The sequence below is a fragment of the Boleophthalmus pectinirostris genome, unplaced genomic scaffold, assembly GCF_026225935.1.
Source record: "Boleophthalmus pectinirostris isolate CB_2022bp ecotype Guang Dong unplaced genomic scaffold, ASM2622593v1 HiC_scaffold_13, whole genome shotgun sequence".
Lineage (NCBI taxonomy): Eukaryota > Metazoa > Chordata > Actinopteri > Gobiiformes > Gobiidae > Boleophthalmus > Boleophthalmus pectinirostris.
The window spans coordinates 18063402-18076885 of NW_026571036.1; the positions used below are offsets into that span (position 1 = coordinate 18063402).

Genomic DNA, 13484 nt, shown 5'->3' on the forward strand with positions numbered 1-13484 from the left:
CTTTCTTTCCTGTTAATAATGTCATTTTGATTTGTTTTGATTTAAAAGGATCTGAGATTAAAGCCTAAAAACCCATTAAGGGTGGTCTTGTGAGAAGGAAGGATTTATACCTTTAAAGGCTCAGTGCCAAATCCTCATAGAAGGCGGTCCACTGGAATGTACTTCCACTCAGGCACAAAACGTTTGTTGACACCCTACCTGACCTCTTTCTGAAGACTAAATCTGTTTTACCACTAGGTATTACAAGATGAAGACCAATTTTCTTGCCTCACAACTATTTGAAAGAAATTTAGTGCGGGACAACATAACTGGGCCCAGGTATGAGCGCCATTTGAATTGTGTGGACAGTGCAGAAGACTCTTCCTCCACTGACAGTCAGCCTGAGTTGGAGAATGGGATCAACAACGCTGGGACCCCCAATGCCAGGTGCCGCAAAGAGGTGCATTTAGCCTTCTTACCAGCAAATTATCAACCTTTGATGGTATATGATGAGGAGCGAGAGAAAGTACGAGAAGAGAAGAAGAAAAGGAAGAAGGAAAAATACAAAAAAGTGAGAAAGGTGAGTTCTGTGCAACAACATCAACAGAGTAATTGTCATGTGGAATTCTGCATTCTTTTCTTGTAATGATACAATACAATTTAAGGATATAGCTGGAAGCCCAATTTACATATTTAATAATCAGTAAAAATGTTTATTACACAGTACACTTTTAAAATTGAAAAAATGTTTAAAGATATCCGGCCACTTCCATCCGCTTCAGATGCTCAGCCCATTTCCTCCTTGCTTCAAGTCCAGACAATAGAGGCCTGATGTTTATTTATAACCGGAGCAAACTTCTCATACAGTTCTCCTGAGTGTTCCATTGTGTACAAATGATTTGTGCCTCTCCAGCTCAACAGATCTCCATGTACAGACCCAACATCCAGAGAAGGTTTATACTATGAAAATGTTTGGTCAAACTGTTTTTTGTTTTTTCAGAATGTGAGGAAAGCCCTAAAATGCACCTGGAGATGTCTGATGCTTGGCTTGTACAATTTTGCTCTGGGATATTCAACCCCTATGTCAGTGGTTACTACATTTTCACCTGATTTTCATCAAGGACAAAACTGGCCATAAAGATTAAAGCAACTTGGACTGTATGCTATATTTTGTACATGGTGCTGCTTTTGAGTGACCAAGATATCTGCATGAAACTCCTTTGTAACATTTCAATCAGTTCCATCAAAACAAGCATCAACTGGAACAACAGAGAGGTCGATGTATTTACAGTATTGTGTATACAGTGGCAATATCATATATTATGTTATTGTATATGTTAGGCCTATTGTATTAATTTCCATCTTTTAAGACTGAAATGGTAAGTTCAGAGAGGAATTTATAACTGGAAAACTGTTGGTGGTAATTAAATTGTAGAGTTGTTTGAGTGGAACTTTCAGCAAGTAGGGTCCACCTTAGTACAGAAGGTGCAAAACATGGTGTTGTAGAGCTAAATAAGCTGTCAGGTGTAAATAAACTAATGTTTTCATAATTCTTCCCTATGAGTTGTTTTTTTTTGTGTGTTTTTATTAGTGATTATTGTCCAGATAATTACAGGTGTATTGTATGCAGTGATGGAAAGAATAATTTGAAAATGTATTTAGTTACAGAATACTGAATACCTGCATTAAAATATTTTCAAACTTATCCCGATACATGGACCAGTTAAAAATTTTAATACTTTTGCATTGAATTGTATTTAAATAATAGAATAAAGATGCAACAATGCATTAGAAACAGCTTTATATTTGTTTCACTGTTATGCATTTCATATCACTGAATGGAGAAGAAAAAATCACTCTTGTATTCACTACTGAAAGAATTAGTAATCTGAATACGTATTCCTGGTAAGTGTATTCAGTTACTTTATATCACTATTTATACGTCTCAGTACAAATGTATAATACATTTGTTATTTTAAAAAAAGAATAATTTTTCTACGAGAGGTCCTTCGCTGACGTAATTTTCATGCGACTTACAGTTTCTTCCGCATTCGTCTGTTTACTGATTAGCGCCATAGCTAAGCTAACTTTAATTTTGTAATTGTCGTGTTTTTGTGTGATGGCAGACCCAAAGGCACAAAATATTAGCTCGATTCCAATAGATGGCTTTAGCAATTTAAGAATTACATCAATATGGACTTTTCTCATGTCTGTAAGTACACTTCTTCATTTTATTTCACAGTAAATCGTGCGTGCATATATTGTGGTGTGTCACGGGATTCAGTACAAATCATGGATTTTCTTACTGGATTATTATGTATTCTTTTATTATCATAGGTGCAGTGGTCGGAGCCCTGGCTCATAGGGCTGGTTAGCTTTCATGTTGTGTGTTTATTTGTGACTCTGGTGACATGCAAATTCTACAAAGCACAGATATGTCACTTCGTGCTCATGGGTAGGTTTTTATATTATTTTATTTTATTTATTGTGCTAACCAATTCATAATTGATATGTACTTTTCTTACAGCCGGTTTAGTGTACAGTGCAGAGTATTTGAACGAGTTGGCTGCTATGAACTGGAGGTAATAGTAATATTGTTATTAGGCAGTGTATGAAGTACATTCACCAGGTTATAATTACATGTTTTTTGTTTTTCAGGTCCTTTTCTAATTTTCAATACTTTGATTCCAAGGGCATGTTCATATCTTTGGTATTCTCCATTCCTCTTTTGATGAACACAGTCATTATTGTTGTAAGTAATATTCCTTAAAGGTACATTGTGTAAATTTTTGGTGGATGGTCTGTCAAATGCTTTTTTCCATGGACATATTGTTTGTGTATTTGTCAGGAATGTTTCACAGTATGGCATTAAATATTTCTGTTTCCATGGAGAACAAACCAGACTAAGTTACAGGTCAGATCTGAGGAGAGGCACAGTTGGAATGCATGTTTTTTCATGTATTTTTGGGCTATAAAACCATCTGTAATTGAATAAATGTAAGGTAGTGCTGTTTAATGTATAAGGCAGAGCAATGACATATCCACAGAAACAAGCAGGTGATGGACCCCATCTGAAAAGTTAATTTTAATAGTAGATGCCAACATCTTTGTCCATTAATTATAACACATTTAACCTGTGCTTTTGCTGTCTAGATGGTGTGGGTCTACAGGACATTTTCCGCTATGACTGAGCTGAAAACTCTGCAGCTTAAAAGGAAGATGCACAGACAAAAGCGTGAAAAGACTGACTGACCTATTTATTTCCTGAAATGGATTTGATCAAAACGAATCCTTAATCCTAATCCCAAATGTTGGAATGAAGAAATGTTTTTTGGTTACTGCAAAAGGACTTATGAAAGAGCAGAAAGGGGCCATAAAGGGTAATTTTTGTATATGCTGTATGTAACTATATGTGTTTTATTGAAACTTGAAAGGACATTAAACTTTTTGAGTGCCATTGTTTATATATTATTTTGAAGCCATTTTTATTATCTCCAAAAAGTCAGTACAATATTCACAATGATAATAGCTGAATAGCAGTACGTGGTGTAATTTGTAAATTTGGACTGATCATGAGTTTCCCCTTGTGCTACTAATGGAAAATAAACAAATTAGAAACAGCCAAAGCCAGTTTAATCACAAAATATCGTGCCATTTAATTAGGGGAATACTTCACATTCCAAAATGAGAACAACCCTCTGACCACTTCCAGCGGTACATTTACAAGTCCTGTGACCTGTTGTGGGGCCAGCCTGAGGGGGTCTTTCTACCAGCCAGTCTGCAGAAGGTACCACTGTCGGTAGCAGCTTAAGCTCACAGACCACTTAACCTCACTGTAGAGCCCCCCACCTGTCACTGTAAAGCTTAGGAGGCTGTTACTTTGTCAGATTTATCCCCAGTGGGAAAATATCCAGAACATTTCAGAAGATTGATCAGTCACTGTTTGTCATGCGTATTACATTTTGTTCCATGTTTTTGCTAGATCCTGTGTGCAAAAGGGGAAGTTACGTTTTGCCTCGAGCATCCCAAATCACATGTTTAATTATTTTGGTATCTAGCGGTTAAATAACAAACTGCATCCACAAAAAACATAACTTTAATTAGAGCATATCCCCTTTTCAAAGATTTACAACTTCTACAGATATCAACTAAAAATATCGATCTAAACAAGATCTAGTTTCTTGTTTCTTCCACTAGATGGCACAATGGATTCAATAGGTTAGATCAAATGTTATTAGTGATATTTTTATTCAGCCAATACCTCCAAGTTAGCACTTGTAAGGATCATTTCATATCAATCTCTCTTTATTTTTCAGATTTCATCCAAATATGACACTCCACAGTCTTTATTATGCTGTTTGTAGTAGCTGAGGTACATGAGTAGCTGGTTTGATGGTTATTAATGTGTGGAAAAGGAAATAAGGTTTTTTGCCAGGCTCAGTTAGTAACAGTATTAGACCACCTCTATGGGGAATAAGTATTAAAGCATGCTTAATGGTATCTGAGATTAAAGTCAAAACAAACTACTTAAGACATTATCTTCAATTTAACTCAAATTATCTTTAAAAAATATTGGCTTTAACTGGTTTGCCAAATTCACCAAGTCATGCTTCTTAAAAGATAAGCCTGTAGTCTGTCATTCTCACTTTCAATTTTGCAACAAGCTGGGAAAAGCAGATGTAATCCTAAGGGTGAAACCACTTTGGACTGTCGAAGGAACACCTGTTGGAGGTCTGAGAAGATGACGATATTGTTTTAAAGAGAACACGAAGGGGCTGGGAACTGTGTACGTGCTCAAAACAGAGAGTCCAAAAATGCTTGAACAACAACATTTACCACAAGGGAAAACTACGACCTAAGAAAATATTATATTATTTCTGTGCACTTTTTAAGATAAGGACGTAGTTGAATGTGTTAAACGTTGTCTTGCGATGTACCCTCTTTGACCCCTAACCTCAAAGGTTTTCCAACACTTTGAGTAAGATTAATGAATTTAAGTGGAACACACCTAAAAGACACTGGCCAAGAAACTGACACAGTTATTAGGGATTACTCCCTCTAATACACTCCAACTGTCTTCAAAAGGTTCCCAACCACTGGCCAAGTCCAAAGTGTTTCTATGTGCCACAAATTATTATAATGCTTTATCTATTATCTATCTATTATATATATATATATATATATATATATATATATATATATATATATATATATATATATATATATATGTGTGTGTGTGTGTGTGTGTGTGTGTGTGTGTGTGTGTGTGTGTGTGTGTATGTATATATATATATATATATGTGTGTGTATGTATATATATATATATATATATATTTATTTATTTATTTATTTATTATTTTTTTTTAATGAAGCTCAGTTTTTATATAACTTTTATATCAGAGTGACAGTTTGCATGCAGTATACGTGTAAGAAATGTAAGTAAATAATAAACTACAAGAATAAACTAATGAACAAATCTTAACATATATGTTTAAAAACAAATTAGCAAAGACACTAGAGTCACTACCACAACTACAGCATATATCATCACTCTTAGCAGTCTAAATATCACTGTAAATGTATATTAAAGTAGAAAATACTTCCTGAAACAATCTCTCCTACTATCAATACTACAAAAATTGCATAGGTAGCCTAGCCTTCCATCTTTAAATATTATGTAAGTAACTAAACAATGTGACTCAGGAAAGTACTTTTTCTGCATGCAGCATTCCTTCCAATGTAAATGAACATAATATTGTGGTGCATCTGTTTGTGATTGGGCCATTGCATGTCAGGCGGTGAATGAACTCGATCTGAAATGTGTTTTGATGTGTGCTTTTGAAAGAATGAGAACAAGCAGATGTTGTGTCAGTTGTCACTGGAGCGATATGGAGTTTACATCTGCAACAGCAGCAAAGAGGAAATGAGGATCTTCATTTATGGCAGTCTATTTGCTTTTCTGTGACCGCGTTCACTCACACTCTCTATACAGTTTATATTGGCCCTTATCTCAGCTCCTAACATCTGTGGATGGTAAACCCAATGTCTGGACTGTTTGTTACCATTTCAAGCCAATTCTGCAATTTAAAAAAATATATCATTATAGTGATCTTTGGAACGTAGATTGGAATTCCTCGACTGACATTGCATAAACGTAAATGCATTTCCTCTCAGTTTATTCTCTAAATTTCTAACATCCTCTAAAATAATCTAAAGGATAAACTGTTACATCCCGTTGCTTTTTTCATCTTCTCTTAACATAATATTTGGTTTGGGAAGCTACAACTTTTAACCTTGCACCGATGTCTGATCACAGCAGTAGCATCTTGAATCAGTGGCCATGTTCTGTAATGCAATAAGGAGTTGAGGTAGAGGAGGAGGTATGAGGGTCAGGACTGACAGATGAGTCACTGGCTATGAATGAGTCATGAACAGCATACTATTATAACTAAATAGATTAGGTAGAGAAGACTAGAGGTTACATTCTGCACAGGTAATCTTTAATGTCGATGATGGTCTAATACAAAGGAAATCATCATTTAAGTCTGAGCGTGTCTGACCACTCAAGCATGACCTACACTATATTTGTCAAGATTAGAGGAATCCAAGGATTCATTACGTTTCTTCTTGCTTCAACTAAATACATACATACTTTTCAACTTAAACTAAATGTAGTCTTCACCTTGTAATATGTGTAATCTTATGTTTTTGAAAATATAATATGGCTAGAATATCCCATAGTACAGCATTAAATTTATCTTTAAGGTTATGATTAACTTTATCATTCTTTTTTGTTTAAAGGTATAGTTTTGTTTTTTAGTCTACTTCTAAAGTAAACTTGTAGTGTGTTGTACCTGCTGGGTGGTACTTGCATCTGTGTATTTGAACACTTACTGATGCTGATGCACGTATAATATGTTTGCATATTTGTTATTCTTGCTTTATGTGAGATCATCACTCTATCCTTCCAAACTCACCTTATTGACCTGTGTTTCAGCAATGCAGCGTCACAATATTGATCTTAGTCTCCAGTTGCATTGTGGGAAATGATGGCATTGTAGTAGGTACCCAGTGAAGCCTGTGATCAATAAAGATTGTGGTTTCAGATTTAGTTTGTTACATTACTGAATATCTTCTCCACATTATTTGTCTGAAATGATTTCCTACAGTTTGGTGATGAAATGATCTGGCAACTTGATGAGAAGCTCTTAAGTGTAATACTCCTTTGGCAAAAGTGAAAGGAGAGATGCAATAACAAGACTAAGCCAAAACGCCAGAATGTTCAGGTGATGAAGTATAGTGATGAAGAGTCCAGCAGACCTGAGTGAAGATGAAGGGGTCCATCACAAAGTGCAGTGGTGAAATCCTGGTGAAACCAGGTTTGAAGCATTATTGAGCCCAGCATGTGTTATCTGAAAAATGTAAGATGTTAAAGTTGGGATGTGAAGGTTATCAAGGAAAAGAGACCCTTTCACCTCCTGTTAATCAAGCAGGCAAGTCAGTGGTTTGTTGAAACTGTTGTGCTGCCAAGACTCCCAAAGCAATGCCATAAATCTATTGGGGTGGATACTAACACACTTGAGTAAACATACAAAAATATCTGAGGTCATTAAGAGCTGTTTATCATCTGGGAAAAATGGAAGTCTTTGGTTAAAATATGAAAGAATATAAGATGCATAAAAGTTGGTGGGTGTATGGAGGATCTGCAGAATGAAAGAAAGCTTGTTAATGTTCATTCTCACACATATCCGACTGTCTGGACAACGTGCCCCTGGGACACTGTCTCCATCGTCACTTATGCCAATTTGGAGCCTCTATTTGAAACGCATGAATCATAGCATTAATGTGAGCCCTGATCAAGCCTTGTCACACCAAGGCATTTCTCCTCTTTCTGATTTTTAAAGAAAATGTTCCTTCTATGTTACAAATTCTTTCTAAATATAGAGAGGTGGTGCATTTTGAATGGAAACTATTTTGTTTAATGAGCAGGTTTTATGTCAGCACTGATCTTCCATTAGTGATAATTGAGAATGAGAAGGTGCGGCAGGTTGGCCGTATTGTTTCAATATTGAGCCCTGACATGTGCTGAAATGTGTAATGTCACCATTATCCTCACCTCAACAGCTCCGAGTGAGGACCTTCATTAAGATCTGTGTGACCTATTCATGATAATTACCCTGCTCCAGACACAGACCACTTTAACAAGCCATATAATGTCATACAGCATCTTTAATCATCTTCAAACTTTTTATTTAAGTTAGCTGTTATTTATTTTTATTGTGGACACAAGAATCTCACTTTACTTACCATGTACCAGATGCATATTTTATGTGTAATCCAATACATAATCATTTTAGGAAGTAAAGTTTCCTGTCCCTTGGTTTGGTGCTAGTTTAGTCAAGATTTAGTTTGTAGCATATTTTGATGTGGTGAATGCACAAAGATAAGTTAGCAGGTGTAGCATACCAAAGCTCCAAGATTTAACTACTTTATTATTAAATTTATTGCCTTTTTGAGTATAAATAATCTGTATCATGTTGTAACAAGAAAACTAAACTGACATTATCACTTCTCTCCATGGAAATGTGGAGAATCTTCTTAAATATGGCTTCAACTTTCTTTTTTTACTTATAAAGTGTTACATGACTGGAATTATTGTACTTTATTTCCACTGAACTGACTGGAATACACTTTCATATCATCATAAATCTGATAAAACAGCACATTTGTAAGCCAATATTATCATCTTATCTGGATTTATAATTTAAGAGACACCTCAGAGAAAATGCAAAAGAGTAAATGTAATTAAATAAAGATGTATTTATTCATTTATTTATCTGGTTAAAATAAGGTAATTTGGTGGTTATATTATTTATTTTCTCTGCATTTGTGTGTGAAAATGTTAGTTCTTTCATCACCAACTGAATTGGATTATAATTAGGCCTTCTGTGAAAAGCAGATCAGCTGTCAGGTTTAATGTGTCCTGAGAATGCTGTGTGGCTGCCCTCCAAAGTCTTAAATTGTTCAAATACCTTCTATTAGCTTTATCTGCAGCATATGCCAAAGAACACACTCGCACAATAGTGGAAATTTGGAAAGATTAAAAGATGTTGTTTGAGGAGGCTGATTGGGGTGTAAAGGTTCACATCTGGACAGTAGAAGATACCAAATGATGGAAGTTGCTGAGGGTCAAATTTGGCCTTGAATGTGAATCCATTTCTCTAAGTTCTTGAGGAGCCATGACTCACCATCTTCATGTCCTGAATCCAAATTTATCAGATCAATCTTCAACCAGCACATTTTCACTTGTCTCACACCTCAGTAGTCACATATAGACTCAAACAGCTTGCATTTTAATGGATTTCCATCTCACTGTGTCTGAATTTCTGTGTTTCATTATAGATCAGAGCTTTCTGAGATTGAGTTGATGTATGGCTGTTTTAGTCCCTAATCCAAGGATGTGATTTTTTTTTTTACAACTCCTATGTTTTATGCATTGCAATTAATTTTTATTCATATCACGGCAAGCCTAGCAGATGTTGCCAGTGTTTCTTTGAAGACAGCGGGACAATGGATATGAGCACTCTCACACTGGAAATGTGAAGTGAGTATTGACATTAGACATGTAAAATACATCAAGCTCTGAACTAGTGTCACGCATGATAGAGCACCAGATAACCCCAGCTAATAATCACCTCATTCAATCTTTTTAACAGTGTGTTTAAGCACACAAGTTTCCTGGCAAAAATAAACAGTATGTGCAAGTTATCTTGATCAAGCTTGCTCAATCTTGTAAGTTGTTTGTCCACAAAACACATACATTAACTTTCAAGTGAAATACAATACTAGAAACTGCAGTTTTTTTATACTGAACATTTTTAGAAATATCAATTGCTGACCAGTTGACCTTATCGTTTATTCCCATTATGCCTGGTGAGGCATACAAATCTAAGCTTGTATAGTCTTGGGACCTTTTTAATAACATCAAACGGTCTTTTTTTAAATGCATCTCTCCAGGGAGGAAAAAAAGTCAAATGTCTCCGTAGAACAGTTTAATATTTTGTTAAGGCCAGTTTCTATAAATGAGTGCTGGTTGATTTGGAGCAGGTTTATTCCATATGTGTGGGAGGACCATACGTAATAGTTCCTGTCAGCTATAGGCACCTGTAGAGCGCATCCAGCTTGAGTCCTGCAGATTAAGAACAGCGCTTGGCGTGAAGAGCAGAAAAAGCATTGCTCTTTCATAGACCTGAGGGTAGCCTCAAGCTGCCTGTGGTACAGAAGAGGCCTCACGCTGTGGCTGATGAGCGCCAGCCTGACGGGGCTCTGAAGGAACAGGGGACAACATCCACGCTACAGTTAACAGTGTGGACAGTTTACAGTACCATTCATGCAAAACACAAATGTCACTCAGAAGAAGTGAAGGATGACATTTCCTCTTACTTTTCCTGTCATAACTTGTTTACAAGGCTGCAAAGGGTTGCTGGCACAAATTAGGATTAGATATTTAAGAATTTTAAATAAGGATTTATGAGGTAAACCTCTTTAATCAGTTCTTATGTATTAATATTCACTGTTTTAAAACTAAATAAATACTGTTTAAATGTAGTTTAATTATAATGATATCATTTTTTAGGAATGTCCTTGCTTTAAGGGATTAGTGTAATTATCACACAATAAAGTTTCAAAAGTAGTTACAATAAAAGATTGGTCTCTGTAAGTAGGTGGTCTTAAAAAAAAAATCTTGCTTTTAACTTTTGCAGGTGTTGCTCCAATACACCTTAAAAACAAATGTCATCTGCTTGTCTCCATGAGGATAAATAAGTTTAATGCCATACAATGAAACATTATAGACAATACTATAACATCTCCATGGAGACAAGCAAGTGGCTGACCACCCACCACATAGGGTTTTTAAAGGGACAGTTTGGAATTTTGAGCCAATTAATGAGCCAGAGTGTTGTGAGATGTGTGGAGACACTTTTTAAAATATTCCATCCAGTCCTTTTATTTGCAGAGGTCGCTAGTGCTAGACTAACGCATGTCACCGAGGCAAAACAAAACAAAACAATTATAACGCCAGACTGCCCATGTGAATGTCGGTGTTGATAGAATAAATTTAGAAGTAAAACCAACCTTGCATTTGAAGGATTTATGTCTGAGCAGCAGCGAGTTGTACTTCCTGATAGAAAGCTTGGCAGTGGTGGACTGATATATGAGAAAATAGTTCCTCAACGTGCAATGATTCATGCAATATGCGACGATTCATGTGATGCAAGGTTAGTTTTATTTCAAACATTATTCTATCAACACAGACATTTACATCGATAGTCTGGCATAATAATAGATTTGCTTCAGGTGCTTTGTGGGTAAGACTAGTTTTAGTGTCAGGCTAACTATGGCCTTTGACATGCACTAGCCTAGCACCAGCGACTTCTGCAAATACAAGGACTGGATGGAATATTTTAAAAACTGTCTCCACACATCTCCAACACTCTGGCTCACTAGGAAATGAAGCCCTATGTCCAAAATTCTGAACTGTCCCTTTAACATACTCTTTGACTAGAATGAATACTGGTCTCTTGGTGTTGCTTTGTGTTTGTTAGTTTTTCTTTTAGGGTCACCCATACTATGTGACCAAGTAGGCCTAAACTTTGCCACTTTGCCAGTCCATCACAGCTGTGAGATGGACGATGTCACACCCACACGTCTGGGTGGTGTCTGGGCATGGGGAGGTCCTTTGTTTAGCCACAAATGCAGGTCCATATCCTCTGCCTAAATTTTGTATGATCAAACATTTTTCATTCATTTACTTTCCCTTTGTAGCCAGTTCTTGTTTGCTGGGGTTTCCGTCAGGAGATGAGGGGACTCTACACCAGGGTAATTTCCAGCTACACACACCACTGCAAACAGCTATGTAACCTCCAGACAAGAATGAGGGTGTGCTCAGCTTTAGAAAGTCACGAGAGAGAAATGAGAGGGATGTTGCGACCCAGAAGTTCAAGCAGAAAATACCACAACAATGTTTTTCCCATAAGAAAAATTAGACCCACTATTCAATGATGAGATAACGTCTAAGTCTAAAGATAACCATCCATCACACGCACACTGACGAATGAGGCGCACACAGGCCTGTCTGGGGCACTTGCACAAAATGCTGGATATTCCTAGTCATTGATTTAAAAAGGAAATCAAACTCAAGTGTAATAAAATTGAAAGGTAATAGCATTTGTGAACATCTAGAGGCATTTGTTCTAATTAAAGAGATAACAGGGGACAGGAAGATACAATTGTTAATGTAATAAAACATTGTAGTCTGGATTAGTGAATGTCAAACTATATGTAAAGTCTGACTCACAAGAAAGGAGGAGCTATTAACTATCTGGTGAGGATTAGTATTACATTTAGCTAACAGAGCTTCATCTGAGGGAGAGCCATACTGGGACCTGAGCCTGTTTAACTTCTACCTTTTTACCTGGTGCCCCAACTTCTTATGGTTTATTAATTTTCTCTGGAGTGAGAGATGTTTTAAAAGCAGAAAAAGATTGAAAATAAGGCCCATACAATCATTGTGCTGACCAAAGCCTTCACATAGTAAACGTTTTCATAGTAGAATGAGGAGAAGCTCTCTATGGCTATGACTCAGTGTAGCTGGCTTGTTTATTTAGCTTGTCACATACTTCTAACAACATCTAAAGACAAAATGATGAGTTTTCATTTTTTAAGTGTCTGGGGAGAAGGAGTCCTTTCATAGAATGTTGCCCCCGCAACCCGGCCCCGAATGAGTGGAAGAAAATGGATGGATGGGTGGATGTATAATCATTCTGATTATACAAAATTGTTGTTGATATCAACCTATAAGGTTTACTGTATGTGTATTTTGAATGTATTATTACTAGGGGTGTAACGATATCCAAGTTTTACAATACGATATTGTCACGGCATGAACCTCACGTATGATATTTATTGCGATATCGTGGGAAAGCTCATGATATGGTGGAGAGGCTCATGATCAGGGATGTAACAATATCCAAATCTATTGGTACAATATTTTCACGATATACATCTCGCAGTTAATTTATTGTGACATTTTGTTTTAGGTTAAACTGTTAATATTAGTGCTGTCATGCGATTAAAAAAATTGAGAGATTAATTATTTATGATCTGTAATTGATTAATCTAATTAATCTCTTTTTAATCTCACCTAAAAATTGCTGAGAAAAGCCTTCAATTTGAGGTATTTTCATTTAAATTCATTATTACATTATTGTGGCAGATCAAAAGACTGATATAGAACAAAAAAAAGTGACTTTATAAAGTCATTTATTGTTTAACAAACTTTAACAGATGCAGTCACTTACATTCCACAGTATCATCATTATTATTACTATTACTAATCTGCAGTGTTGGGAAGGTTACTTTTAAAATGTATTCTCCTACAGATTACAGATTACATATCCCAAAATGTAGTTTGTAACTTAATTCATTTAATTACTTAAAGTGAG

The 13484-nt window shown here is 36.0% G+C and overlaps 2 protein-coding genes across 2 annotated transcripts; both read left to right on the plus strand.

Annotated features, from left to right (window-relative positions):
• Positions 1 to 95: 95 nt before the first annotated feature.
• LOC110155890 (required for drug-induced death protein 1-like) lies at positions 96 to 1534 on the plus strand. Its single transcript, XM_020920070.2, has 2 exons — positions 96 to 559; positions 980 to 1534. Exons 1-2 carry the CDS (start codon positions 248 to 250, stop codon positions 1115 to 1117), a joined length of 450 nt encoding a protein of 149 aa, XP_020775729.1. The 5' UTR covers positions 96 to 247; the 3' UTR covers positions 1118 to 1534.
• A 486-nt stretch (positions 1535 to 2020) lies between these two features.
• Positions 2021 to 3436, plus strand: tmem18 (transmembrane protein 18). Its single transcript, XM_020919987.2, has 5 exons — positions 2021 to 2191; positions 2317 to 2434; positions 2507 to 2561; positions 2638 to 2731; positions 3133 to 3436. Exons 1-5 carry the CDS (start codon positions 2099 to 2101, stop codon positions 3229 to 3231), a joined length of 459 nt encoding a protein of 152 aa, XP_020775646.1. The 5' UTR covers positions 2021 to 2098; the 3' UTR covers positions 3232 to 3436.
• The last annotated feature ends 10048 nt before the right edge of the window (positions 3437 to 13484 follow it).

Bases quoted from the DNA above. Each gene is read 5' to 3' on its own strand.
- LOC110155890 (XM_020920070.2), top strand. From the start codon at position 248: ATGAAGACCAATTTTCTTGCCTCACAACTATTTGAAAGAAATTTAGTG. The intron at 560-979 runs GTGAGTTCTGTG...TTGTTTTTTCAG, and splicing joins AATACAAAAAAGTGAGAAAG to AATGTGAGGAAAGCCCTAAA.
- tmem18 (XM_020919987.2), top strand. From the start codon at position 2,099: ATGGCAGACCCAAAGGCACAAAATATTAGCTCGATTCCAATAGATGGC. The intron at 2,192-2,316 runs GTAAGTACACTT...TTATTATCATAG, and splicing joins TATGGACTTTTCTCATGTCT to GTGCAGTGGTCGGAGCCCTG. The intron at 2,435-2,506 runs GTAGGTTTTTAT...CTTTTCTTACAG, and splicing joins ATGTCACTTCGTGCTCATGG to CCGGTTTAGTGTACAGTGCA.